The sequence below is a fragment of the Eumetopias jubatus genome, unplaced genomic scaffold (genome assembly GCF_037043125.1).
Source record: "Eumetopias jubatus isolate StellerSeaLion01/CBP00866 unplaced genomic scaffold, mEumJub1_p1.0 scaffold_8, whole genome shotgun sequence".
NCBI lineage: Eukaryota > Metazoa > Chordata > Mammalia > Carnivora > Otariidae > Eumetopias > Eumetopias jubatus.
Window position 1 is genome coordinate 97,263,644 of NW_028274814.1, and position 13,418 is coordinate 97,277,061.

Below are 13,418 nucleotides of genomic sequence, written 5' to 3' on the forward strand. Positions count from 1 at the left end.
CACCCAGGCGCCCTATAAAGACTATTTTTAAAGGTATTTTATTTTGTTCAGAATACTTAATATCTCCAACGTCTTGTTCAGAAATGGAGAGAACATACTTCTGTTTACTTATAAAAAATTTACATAATCGCTAAGTCCTTGAGCTATCTATGGTGCCTTACCAAAACACTCCAAATTACATTGTTTTTCATAATTTAAAAAAATAAAGAGTACCAAGGTGGTTGTAAATTTCTACCTTTTTCCCTTCGTTAATTAACTATGGGTGGATGAACTTTTGAAGCCTGTTTTAAAAACCATTAAATTATTTATATATTGCTAATGATTTTTAACATTAAGAGTTAATTCATCATTGCAATCAATTTTCACAATCAAGCTTTGAGGTTTAAGAATTAGACAGTTAGTTATTAAAAACAGAATAAGGAAAGTCTTACCATCCTTGAACAGAACCTCCCCCTTACACATGTAAAATCACAGGGGGACTATCAGAACAAAACTCACAAGTGTTGATGTTAACCAAAGCTATTTTGTTCTTCATCAATGATTTCAAGGTGTGTGGAGTGGAAAAGATGTATAGCCATAATCAAATATAACCATTTCTATCAAATATATGCTAATGGTCCTCACCACAAGAAAAAAATCTATAACTATATAGGTGGACAGATGTTACTAAACTTACTGTGGCAGTCATTTCATAATATACATAAATACCGTATCATAATGTTATACACCTGAAACTAATATATGTCAATTATACCTCAATAAAATAACTTCCCCAAATATGCTAATGAATTCTATGATGTTCATTTTGAAGTTATATATTTTCAAAATTTTAAAGCACCACTCAAAAACAACACAGTAATTTCACAGAACATGTAAGTTTAGAATTGTAACTTTAATATTCACACATTCATAAAGCACCATATTTGACTATGTGTCTTATTGAACAGACTGGGTAATGACTATTTCCAACAATTAGGCCCACCTTTTTTTTTTTTAAGATGTTATTTATTTATTTGATAGAGAGAGACACAGCGAGAAAGGGAACACAAGCAGGGGGAGTGGGAGAGGGAGAAGCAGGCTTCCCGCGGGGCAGGGAGCTCGATGTGGGGCTCGATCCCAGGACCCTGGGATCATGACCTGAGCCAAAGGCAGACACTTAACGACTGAGCCACCCAGGCACCCCAATCAAGCCCACCTTTAACAACAACAATATGCTTTCAATAAAGGTATTTCAAAAAGATGTCCAAGTTTTAAAGAAAATTCCAAAACAAGGAGTTTCATAAATGTTTTTAGCAATGAATAAGCCATGTATATATCTGAAGGGAAACAAATCTCCTCTGAAGTCTTGATATATTTATTTAAGATTTTTATTTATTTATTTGAGAGAGAGAGACACAGCAAGAGAGGGAACAACAAGCAGGGGGAGTGGGAGAGGGAGAAGCAGGCTTCCCACTGAGCAGGGAGCCCGATGTGGATGGAGCTCGGTCCCACATGACCTGAGCCAAAGGCAGACGCCTAACGACTGAGCCACCTAGGCGCCCTTGATATTTTTATTTAAACATTAATACTATTACTTTATGTAAATGTGCAATTCAATAAAATGATAGCCTTCTATAGTTTTACCAAGTATGAAAGATCTGTAATCATACAGTATACCTGTTATTGACATACAACCACAAAAATGTATCATCTTAATATAGGAACATTTAAACACGTATCAGTATTTAACCAGAAAAAAAGGCTCACCTATGTTTTTTAAGTTTTGCTTCTGCATCTGTAACCTGCTTAGTAACCATTGCTATTCTGCCAATCCCATCAATTTCCACATCAGAGTTTGCTGGGGATGATGAACTGGTCTTCAGCTGATCTGATTTAATCAAACGCTGTTTCTCTCGACTAAAATAATCAATAAAAGTAGATGAATTATACCAAAGAATAAACTAAAATTATTTATCTTTAAAGATCTATCCTATTTCATAAAATAAAAATATTAATTATACTAATAATGATGACCAATATGCATGACCAAGCTGGCATTCAAAGTTGATGGTCTGCACAGACTAAGTATAGAGTTGTCAAATCACTGTTTTACACCTGAAACTAGTGCAACATTGTGTGTCAACTACACTTTAATTTAAAAAAAGAATACTGCTGATTCTACGAAGTATTTTTTCAGCTTTAGAAGTATAGTTGACAAAATTATATGTTTAAAAGTGTAAAAAAGTTGACAGTGTAGTTCTCCTTTATAACAGCTTTCATCTTTTTCCAAGCTGTTTATATCTCAGTGCATCACTGTATTCAAGTCTATACATGATCATTTGGCTCCCCCTACTGTGAGTTATAAAAACATGAACTCTGCATCTTGGGTAAAATCAGCACCACTCATTTCCCAATGCCAATAAACTGTATAAAGACTAAGTTAAGTATTGAAATAGCACATACCTTTAAAGTTAGTTACAAAAAATGCCACTTACTTGGCTATCTCTTCCTTTAACAATCTATATTCAATCTTCTTTTCTTCAGGCAAAGCTTCAGGTGTTCGCATGGGATCATTTTCTTTTTCAGATTTTGGAGGTACTTTCGGTTTTGAAGCTTGCTAGAAAACAGTTGAAGTCAACCAGATCAACAGCTTCCAATAGTCCCACACCGAGATTTACACTTTACTTCGCAACCCAGTGCACATTTATGTATTTAGAAATAACTTCATAATTATTTTCTATTTCTTTTCTTAAAACAATGCAGCCTGTTAACCACAACTTAACTGTACGATCCACTGAGCTCTACAGTTTTAAAATAATCAAACTAAATCATATGTAACCAACATTATGTACAGTAAAAATAGGGGTAAAAGTTGTATTTAGGTTATGTAGTTTAATAAAAACTGTTTTCTAATAATGATAGAATTTTCAAAGCAATAAATTTCCTTAGTACAGAGGACAATTATCCACTCAATTTTTACTATTTTGAAAAAAGGACTAGTCAATTGGAAAAAAACAGATTTTTAATGGTTAAATCTAATTAAATTTATACATTCTTCATTATGTAAAGTAATAAATAACACAAATACTTAAAATATTTCCACAATTCAATATGTTAAAAATCTAGACCTCTAAGGTCTAATTTTCAGGAAGAAAAAAAAAGCTTTAATGACTATCAATAAATCTTTCTTTTCATTTTTCATTATTGCACTTACCTCAGCAGTTCGTCTTGCTTCTTTAATCATGGACTCCAATCCACCGAAAACACTATTTGTTGACTTGGAAGCCTCTCCATCAGACTCACTGTCATCTGAATCATTCAGTGTTACAACCACTGACTTATGCTTTGGGAGCTGAAAAGATAATATATGTTACTTTTGATGACAAAAGCAACTATTCTTTTCTTGGCTCTACCTCAATTAGACTTGTGTGGCCTTGGATAAGTCATTTTAACCTCTTGAATTTCAATTCCTAAAAATAATGGACTCCAAGTAGATAGTCTATGCTTTCTTATGGTTATGCTGCATAACTAACTTTGTCCCACTTCACCAATACTGGTTATTTGCCCACCACATAAAATATTCTACGTTTTCAGTCTTTGTAGACACTACTATGATCACCTTTCTCATTGTTTTATTTTCTCCAACTTTCTTTTTTTTCTTTATTTTAGAGAGGAGGGGAGGGCAGAGGGAGAGGGAGAAAGACTCTTAAGCAGGCGCTCTATCCCACAACCCCGAGACTACAACCTGACCCGACACCAGGAGTCGGATGCCTAATCGACTGAGCCACCCAGGCACCCCATTTTCTCCAACCTTCTGTAAGAACCATAATGTCACCTAAATTAGCTATCTTACAACCAAACAAAAAATTAATAATTCTACATAGTTATTGACAAAACATTTTGGCTTTTGTGGTTAATATACAGAGGGTAAGTGGCCAAAATGGGTTCACCTAACAGAGGCAAGATTTCAACTTGGCTTTCCTCCAGTTACTTTACTTCAAAGCCATTGGAAAACAAGGTAAAAAGAAATTGTCATTGCAATCTCTTTAATGGACATCAGTAAACATCATAAATAAATTCTGCCATTACAGTATAGTCAATAACTGGAAAAATATGAGCAAAACATAAACAATGATGGGAGAAATAAAAAATATACATACAATTTGCTAAAAGTAACTCTAGAACAAGGAAAATCTGAATGGACCAATTTATATAGAAAAAAACTGAAAAAAAAAATGGCAAAGGAAATAATGAAAATATTGCTTCTCCAAAAACATTATCACTGAACTCTACTAGTTTTCAAGTGTAGAAACTGCTCCCATTTCGCTATAATAAAAAGTAATAAATTTTTACTTATATATGAATATATGTATATATATAAATAAACCAGGAGTTAGGGAATAAGACAGCAAAATTTCATAAAAATTTCTCACAAACTGTTTAACAGTAGGATTAAATATATTGCTTATTTTTACCGAGATCACAGTTCGTGGAAGACGAGGTCCTCTGTGAAACTTTGGGTTCTGTATCCTAGGCTGAGATACTGTATTAATACTGACTATCGACAGATTGCTTCTTGGCACAGGCTGTGAATTGTTCAGAACTGGAGGTGAAGGTGGGTCACTATTACTGGACGTTTCCTAAATAAGGAAAAGAGAAATATGAAACATTTTTAAATAAAAAGAAATTTCTGTCATCTTGAAAAATCTGGGGTAAATTAACTTCAGACTTAATCACAACTTTACTGAAAAGCCCAATGAGTCCCAGAGAAAAGCAAAGCTAATACTAGGGTCAAGAGCACCACCTAGAGGTTCAGGCACCTAAATTACCTCTGGCTTAAAAGCTCTTTTATTTGCAAGGGATTTAAGTAGCTCTTCTCGAAGCAGCATTTCTTCCTCCTCTTCCTCATCTGCAAAAGGTGGTTTTGGAGGCTGTTCTGGATCTTCAGGTGGGAGAGGCGGTAAAGGTGGTAGAGGAGGTAGAGGTTCAAGAGAAACACACAAGCCTTCCACATAAGGCTGGCTCAAAGGTGGTAAAGACTAGTTATTTTTAAAAGAGAAGAAATAATTACAGCACAAATTTTACAAATTTCAAATTATCTCTGGAGCAACATTAAATTTAAAAAGGTAAACTTTAGGTTATTACTTTAGTTGTAAGCATAAGTGAACTAAGTGTCCTGTACATCTTAAAACTAAACCAAATATTCAACCATGAAAAAAATATAATTTTTGCAATTAAAAAATCAACAATATTTGAAACATCTAATTTGTGAACTTTAAGGTAATTATATAAACTTCTCCATTCCCTTTCTTATTTTCATTCAGTATTCCAAAAGACAGAAATCAAAGTTTACGGGGTCCCTCCTCTAGATGACTACCTGAAAACAAGTGAAGATATTGAAAACCAAGAACATATGATAGATATTTAAAAACAAAAATTAGGCACTAAAGGGATTCTGGAAATAGTCCAGAGTATCTCAAGAACTATCAAGAAGAATCTCTTAAATGCTTGTGTGATGGCTTCTTAGAGATTATTTATAAAGAAAACTAAATTTATATAAATCTCTGAGTTTGGATATATTTTTGTTTCGAAGAACTGCCAGAATTTCCCTTGGCATTTAGTTCATCCATTCTCCATTTCCCAAAAGGAAACATTTCAAGGAAGAAGAAGAAAAAAAAAGTTTCCTCTCACTCTGTGCCCTAATATTTCCCTCACCTTACTTAAGCTTCCAAGGAGGACATCAGATGTCCACCTAGGAAGTGTGAAATGGCTGAGATCCAACGTGGTCTGTAGGTTCTTTCACAATCTAGAAATAACTTCAGAACTTTTACTTTATGATTCCCCCACTTCCTTTTTCTTTTTCTTTTTTTTTTTTTAAATGAGGGCCTGGCAGTTCTTTTAAAAGGAAGCTGGAAAAAAAGAAACTAAATTCTACATACAACGTTCTCTAGCTGAAATTTCAAATTAAAAATAACTGTATTCATCAAAAGAGGAGAAAGGAAAGAATTCATTTCTGGAAGTATCGTAATACACTTAAATCCCAACTGCCAAAGAAGATAATGCAAAACAGTAGATAATCTTATTCTGCTTTGGAATAAATTCTTGGAGTAGCTACTAGCTGAGAAGGAAAAAGGAAACATGCTAAGTATTGAAAGAAAGTACACATGAGATTAAAAATTAGCTATGAAAAAAATCTCCCAAATGGACACCCTACCAGTACATAATTAACCATTTGTTCTACAGGTTTCATAGCTATCGATTTTGGTAAACAATTCTAATTTAAGCTCTCTTCAAACATTAACTACTTTTAGTTACATGCTAGTTTTTCAAAACAAATTAGAAAAGACACAAAACAACAGAGTAATTTTCTTAAAAATCACATCAAATCTCACTTACAGAAACCTGAGGTGGCGGAGGCAAAGAAATAGATGGTGCTGGAGAAAAATACCCCAGTGAACATTCAGAGAAGAATGGTGGTTGCACCGGTGAAGGGGCTGTAAAAAATTTTTTTGTTAAGAGTTTACAAATGAATATACTTTGAAAGGAATAAATTAAGATTATGATATGTTTGAAGAAATACAAATACATCTAAGCAGAGTACAAATATAGTTAACCTCCATAAGACCTCCCCACCTATTCAATATTGTCCTTATTCATTGTAAAGTCAGCCTTCCAACTTCAGTTGACAATTAGTGCCTTAAAACTCTTTGTTCACTCTTCACTCATCTAACAGGAAACAGAGCAGGAAAGACAAGAAACACACTTTTTTTTTTTTTTACAAACATATTTTTTAAGGAATAATAAAACAAAAAATTCCCCTGAATCTGCTAACGTGTCCTAACCAAAAGACAAACAAAAAACAAACCAGTAATGTAGTAATTCCATTCCTCCCTTTATGTGGAATGAAAAAATGAACTACTTAAGTTGTATAGAAAGCGAACAGTAGGAATGAAAAGAACTACCTACTGCCGTATTTAATCAATTAAATGTACACTTTGTCACATTTAATAATTCTGAAATAGTTACAATCAATGCATCGGAATTAAATTGTTAGCATTTTTTTCTTTCCTGGTAGCAGATAAAAATAATTGTGCATTTTACCTTCAGTGGTTTCTTACGAGTCAGTGAAGTATGGCAGATTCAAAGACTACTCTTGCTACCCAGTAACTATATAACCTCAGGGAAAAACTAATGCTTCTTCTTTATCCCAGCTGTCTCACAAGTCAATATGGCTCTTACCCACATGATTTATACGGTTGACTTGTGCCCAAGTGATACCATTTGAAAATACATTGCCTTTAGAACATTTTACTTCTTAAAAATAAATACCTGTAGTAAATATAGCAAAAAGATACAATTTGACAAAGCTGAATAAAGAGTACATTCTCCATTAATTTTTTACAAAATTCTTCTGAAAGCATAGTTCATAAAATTATTTTTTAGAAATAAAAAGTATTAATACTGTCAGTAGTTGGAAATGGCAATGAGTTATCTTGAAGAACCTGGAAGTAAGAAAACTTAATACTGACCAAAGAGAGTTAAATTTTGAAATCAAAACATAATATGAAATTATCAAACATAAGCCTAAAAACAGTAATTAAAAAATAAGCACTTTTGGTAAACATTACCCAAATCATATAGATTTTTCTTTGTTTCTGTCTAGACACACTAAAGTTAAGATTCTCATTTTTATCTGTTCTGACAATATGACCATAGGGAGAAAAACATTGATGATACGATCTTTCAAGTAAGTGTTCCAGTTCCTAGAATGCTAAATGCATTCAATTATCTGCCTCAGTTATAATTAAAACTTATGTTTTAATTAGTGAGAAAATAGGTTTCCCACAAAATCACCCCTGAATATCAACTAAAGCAAGGCTCTAGCCCTCAAGAAGAGTCACATCCTAGAGTATGCAATCTAACTGAAGTACTGCCCTGACCAGTTGAGCCTCTACTGAATGCCACTAGTAGTACCACTTACCATCTCCAAATTCCTACAGAGTAACATCACCGGAAGGAGAAAGAAAGCCCAAAAACAAGAAAGATTTTTTTTTAACTAAAGCATAAGATATCAAAAGTTTATTTTTTAATTTAAAAGCAGTGTTCTCACCTTCCCCACAATCATTTTTTAGATCAGTTAATAGCAGAGTTTAAACACTGCCTTTTTATTTAAATGTTATCTAGAAAGAAAGACCTGAAAGAAAGGTTAATATTATATATTTGAGGTTTGCTGTCAAAGTACTCCATTAAATGTCTATGGTTACACAATTTACCAGCAAACATCACTTTCATTACACATTTCTTTCAAGCTTTTGGGTCGCTTTACGATCATTTTCCATTTACGAAAATTTGTGAATATGTGAATGTTTCAAGTTTTGGCTCATACCTGGAGAATTGGTTTCACTATCTGTATCCATAGCAACTTCTTCATAGTTATCATATTGATAAATGCCTCCTCCACTATCAGTAGGTTGCTTATCTAAGGATCGTCTTAGGTCAGGATCTGAAGACTAATAACACAAGATATTTTTCAGTTTCAAAGCATTTTCTGTCTTAGTCTATCTTAGACTAGAAATTACGAAACAATTGATAGTTATCCTCTAAGGAGTATCAAAAATCATATTCCTCTGTAAAGTAAGATGACACCAAATTCAAGTTTTATGTCATCAAGATTATATTTTAGGGGCACCTAGGTGCCTCAGCTGGCTGAGTATCTGACTCTTGGTTTCAGCTCAAGTCATGATTTCCTGGTTGTGGGATCGAGCCCCACGTTGGGCTCTGTGCTCAGTGCAGAGTCTGCTTCATATTCTCTCTCCCTCTCCCTTTCCCTTACTCACTCTCTCTCTCAAATGAATAAAAATCTTTAAAAAAAAGACAATATTTTAGAGCATTTTGAAAAAATCCAGTAACATCTTAGTTATGAATATACTGATGACAGCTGAAAACTAGAAATTCTTAGGTGATATGTTTGTGTGTAGTTTTTTTGTATTTCTTACAATGCTTCACTCACAGACAGTTCACTGCTAATAACACCTATCCAGATTGATGAGTAATGTGCAAATTCAATACTTTTCTCTTAAAAAAGATTCTAACAAAGTACTTTTTAGAAGTTCAAAGTATATTTATAAATTCCTTGCTTAAGCAAACCTAGTTCCTGACTCCCTACAATTAATGAGCTCTTACTCTTTAACATCCCTCTTCTTCGATAGTTCATTCACAAGTATAATTTCAAATCTCAAAATTCTGAAATTTGTCACTGATAATATATCACTAGATCAATATTAAATCTCCAGTTTACTGCCTGACACCACCCATAAAAAACAATTGACAATCATTATCAAGACTTCACTTAGTAAAGGTTCACAAATGCTAAATAACTAACCAAAAGAGCCACAAGCACTAAGGCTATAATGATTTAATTTTCTTTAAAATAGTCCAGGCCAATTAGTCATGACACACTTTTAATTCTACAACACTAAACAAATGTTAAAAAAAAAAAAACTAATGAAATTCTGCCCTTATACTTAGGGTATGGCCATTTTTACGGTAAGTCCTCACTATAATTTAGTAATCCTACTTTTTTCTAAATAGATAAAGATGAAAAAGCCATAAGCAGACTTTGCTAACCATAACTTTTATCTTTCATTTTTTCTATTTCTAATATCTACAATAGAAAACTCATTTTCAATTATAACCAACCTTCCCTTCTCCCCCAAAACGTTACAACAAGTTCTATCAAACACAAGCACTCTGTACTTTTTCTTAGCGGACTATATTTATGAAATAAGACAATAAGGACCCTTAAATTTGAATAATGTTTTGATTTTATATTTTTACACTCTTTACCTTACTTCTTGATCTCCTCTTTCCACCAACCAGTTTCATGAATCGATTGTACTGCTCTTCCTGATTTGAGAGATCTCGAATTTTTCTAATTTCTTCTTCTCTTTTCCTTCTCTCTTCTTCTTCAGCTTGTTTCCGCTGATCCTCTTCTTTCTGTCTTTCCTGTTCTTTTTGTTGTTGTAGTTTCTTCCATGCTTTTGTTTGCTGCTTCCTTAATGCCTGCTTAGCTTTAAATAAAAATACAGAAACATCAGTAACTATTAGCTAGAATTTTCTAGATAAAAGAAAACAAGAGCTTTACAATTTATTTTCATTATCATTAAATCAAACATACAGCTGTTCTTCCAAGTTTTGTTTATATAGGGCTGTCCCCCATTCAGGGCCCTATAATTCCCAAACTCAAACCTTTCTGAATTAAAATCTTAAAACTATATTGATATAGGAGATAAAAAAATTTAACAGAAATGATCACCTGTAGTGCTAACTTTTTTGGCTGAATGTGTTTTTGTACTGGTTTTAGCTTTTTGCTGTACAGTTTTTGTCTTAGTCAACTTTTCTTTGCTTTCTTTCATCACCTGCTGTTCTTTTTGTTGCCATTTTTTACTAGCTGACTGAAGAGCCAAAAGACGAAGCTGTAGTTCAGACAGTTCCTCTTCATCTTCACCAAGTTTCTTTAAAAAAAGAAATAGTTGTAACTTTTTAGTTCTGTTATTTGACCTTAAACATTTCACCAAGTCAAACCCTTCCAGGGATCAGAATTGAGAGTTAGTTCTAATGCAAATATTTAAATGGCAATATAAGTAAAATAAGGAAACTAAACTACTTACCACAGCCCTACACCCTAATCCAACCCCTATGATATAGACAGAAGATCAACCTGTGGAGGGTGTGTGTGCATATGTAAATTGAAGGGTTAGAGGGGATGAGTGTAACTGATGGAACAGGATGATCCAAAAGGGAAGCTAAGGGTCAGAGATCAGCATTTAACTGAGCTTCCCGAACAAGAAAGTAAAAATCTGATGACAGCAAATGCAAGAAAAATTCGACCCAGGAGATCAAAAATGAAGAATGAAGCGGTTCCATAAACATGTGATTTACTAGTTTTACAAGTAACACAGAGAACAGGTACACTGAATGTCAAGACTGAAATTTGCAAACTTTAAAAAAAAATACACATTTTATAATTCTTTAGATTTACTTATATTTAAATGAACATTACATGACCTAAAACTACAGATACTTATCTGAATATTTAAAATATCTTGAACACCCAAGATTTTTCTTCAGGGAAGCTAAGACAGGAAAATAGGTTAAGAGTGAATGTTTGAGGGGCGCCTGGGTGGCTCAGTCGGTTAAGCATCTGCCTTCAGCTCAGGTCATGATCTCAGGGTCCTGGGATTGAGCCCCCACCCCCACATCGGGCTCCCTGCTGAGCAGGGAGTCTGCTTCTCCCTCTCCTTCTGCCATTCCCCCTGCTTGTGCTCTCTCTCTCTCTCTCTCTCTCTGAAATAAATAAAATCTTAAAAAAAAAAAAAGAGTGCATGTTAGAAAGCTTTTTTCCAATTGAAATATCCTCTTAATTTTTTCACTCTACCTTTTTAAGATAATTTTAAAAATCTATTCTCTACTTTTTAGCTAAAATATAATTGAAAATGTCAGGCAAACTAAGCACAGATTCTTAATTGGAATACATGGATATGGTGGGGAGAGACGTATTGGGAGTCCTCTGGCCTCCCCATCCTTTGAAATTAAATGCAAAACTGTTTTTCTTTTATGTGTATTTATAGTATAAAGAAGGAGGGAATCAAAAGAGACTAAGACTCAAAAAAGGTTAAGGCCCACTTACCTATTAACTTTTGCTTATACGTGAATTATAATCACATTTTGTCTAATATTCAATTAAATTACTTAACTCCTAAGCATAAGGAAAACAGTGGGTCCTTCCTACTGGTTTCACTTTACTATGAACTATTATAAATGCCTAACTGAATTGCCACCATGTATCTCACTACTTCAGTTTATCCAAACCAGGACAGATACCCTTTCCACTGTTGGGAAATATATGTAACAAATCAGCTGAAAAAATTATCTTTTTTTAACTCTAAGTCACTTAAACATACCAAATTCTACTACTTGGTCCTGCAGTTCTAGAGCTGTGCTACCCAATATGGTGGCAATGAGCCCCATGTGGCTATTTAAATTTAAATTAACTAAAACTGAATAAGAAATTTAGTTCCTCAGCCACACTAATCACATTTCAAGTGCTTAAAAGCCACATGTGGTTAATAGCTACCATACTGGAAAGTGCAAATAAAGAACATTTCCATTATCATAGAAAATTCTATTGGTCAGTCTTGATCTAGAGTGTTTAAAATAAAGCTATCATCACTGTTCCATTGAGACTTAAAAGTCTTTGATTACTTTTTGCAACCACTCCTTTTGAAATAAAAAAAGAAGTTACTGATTCTGTCATACAACTATATGCTACTTAAAGTAGCTACCTGATCAGCAAGAGTACTGAACCCCATTTAACTCCTTGCTCTGACACTTAAGTCCTACATAACTTTAGGCAAGTCACTTAATCTACCCATATGAATCTTATCTCATCTGTAAACCAAATAATGTCAACTTAATTTATGAAGTTATTGTAAGGACGTTAAAAAATATATACACATGCATGTGTGCGTGTACACATATTTATCTGCTATATTATCAATCTTAAATTCAGAATCATCTCTTTCCTAAAGCTTCTGGGCTCTTTGCATCATTTTAATTTACTCGTAAAAATTAACTGAAATCTTAAAAGAAGAAACTGAAGGTATTTCAGATCCCTAATTCAACAAAGAAAAGGCTAGGGCTACTAAGAGCTATTACATGTCAAACACAGTGCTTGGTGCTTCTGTACTTTATCCTGCTGAACCTCACCACAATCCAGAGAACAGATGACATCAAACTCATTTTGTAGGAAAGTAAATAGAGGCAAGTAAAGGCAAAGAGCTTACACATGATCATTCAGTTAATAAGAGGAGAAACTAGAATTGAATAGCAGGTCAAGGTCTAACTCCAAAGATTTCCCACAGAGGATAATCCCCCACGAGCAGGAAAACAAAATCTCTGGGTCAAAATTAAAGGTTTCAAAAAACCAACAAACAAAAAAATCATCTATGGATATATATAAAAAACACTTCAGTTAAATTCAATTTAACTGAACCCAGCACAAAGATACTGAAGGACATCGCTCCAGATTTTATTATTAATTTCACCTGTTTCGTTTTTTCTTTTTTAAAGATTTTATTTATTTATTTATTTGACAGGGGGAGAGAGAGAGAGAGAGCACAAGTGGGCAGAGCGGCAGGCAGAGGGAGAGGGAAAAGCAGGCTCCCTGCTGAACAGAGCCCGATGCGGGGCTCGATCCCAGGACCCTGGGATCATGACCTGAGCCAAAGGCAGATGCTTAACCGACTGAGCCACCCAGGCGCCCCTCTCTCCAGATTTTCTTATCTTTAAAGCTTATGTCCAAATGGAGGTAATGATGAAAGAAATGATGTAAAGGAAATGAGTGGAAAGCAAGACAGAATCTCCCTTCCAAGGAACAG

General features: G+C 33.9%; 1 protein-coding gene across 2 annotated transcripts in view; it reads right to left on the minus strand.

Moving 5' to 3' along the window:
* The window catches only part of ZFC3H1 (zinc finger C3H1-type containing), a 65,117-nt gene that overhangs the window by 38,169 nt on the left and 13,530 nt on the right, over nt 1-13,418 (minus strand). For both annotated transcript variants that reach the window (XR_003610513.2, XM_028110789.2), the window contains exons 4-12: nt 10,295-10,493; nt 9,826-10,049; nt 8,366-8,489; nt 6,376-6,473; nt 4,809-5,018; nt 4,455-4,619; nt 3,194-3,331; nt 2,475-2,596; nt 1,747-1,896 (exon numbers count right to left, since the gene is read on the minus strand). Coding sequence is in view for 1 of the 2 variants with exons in the window: in XM_028110789.2 (XP_027966590.1) it covers nt 1,747-1,896; nt 2,475-2,596; nt 3,194-3,331; nt 4,455-4,619; nt 4,809-5,018; nt 6,376-6,473; nt 8,366-8,489; nt 9,826-10,049; nt 10,295-10,493 (1,430 nt within the window). In the remaining variant the exon portion in view is untranslated. The remainder of the gene's footprint in view (nt 1-1,746; nt 1,897-2,474; nt 2,597-3,193; nt 3,332-4,454; nt 4,620-4,808; nt 5,019-6,375; nt 6,474-8,365; nt 8,490-9,825; nt 10,050-10,294; nt 10,494-13,418) is intronic.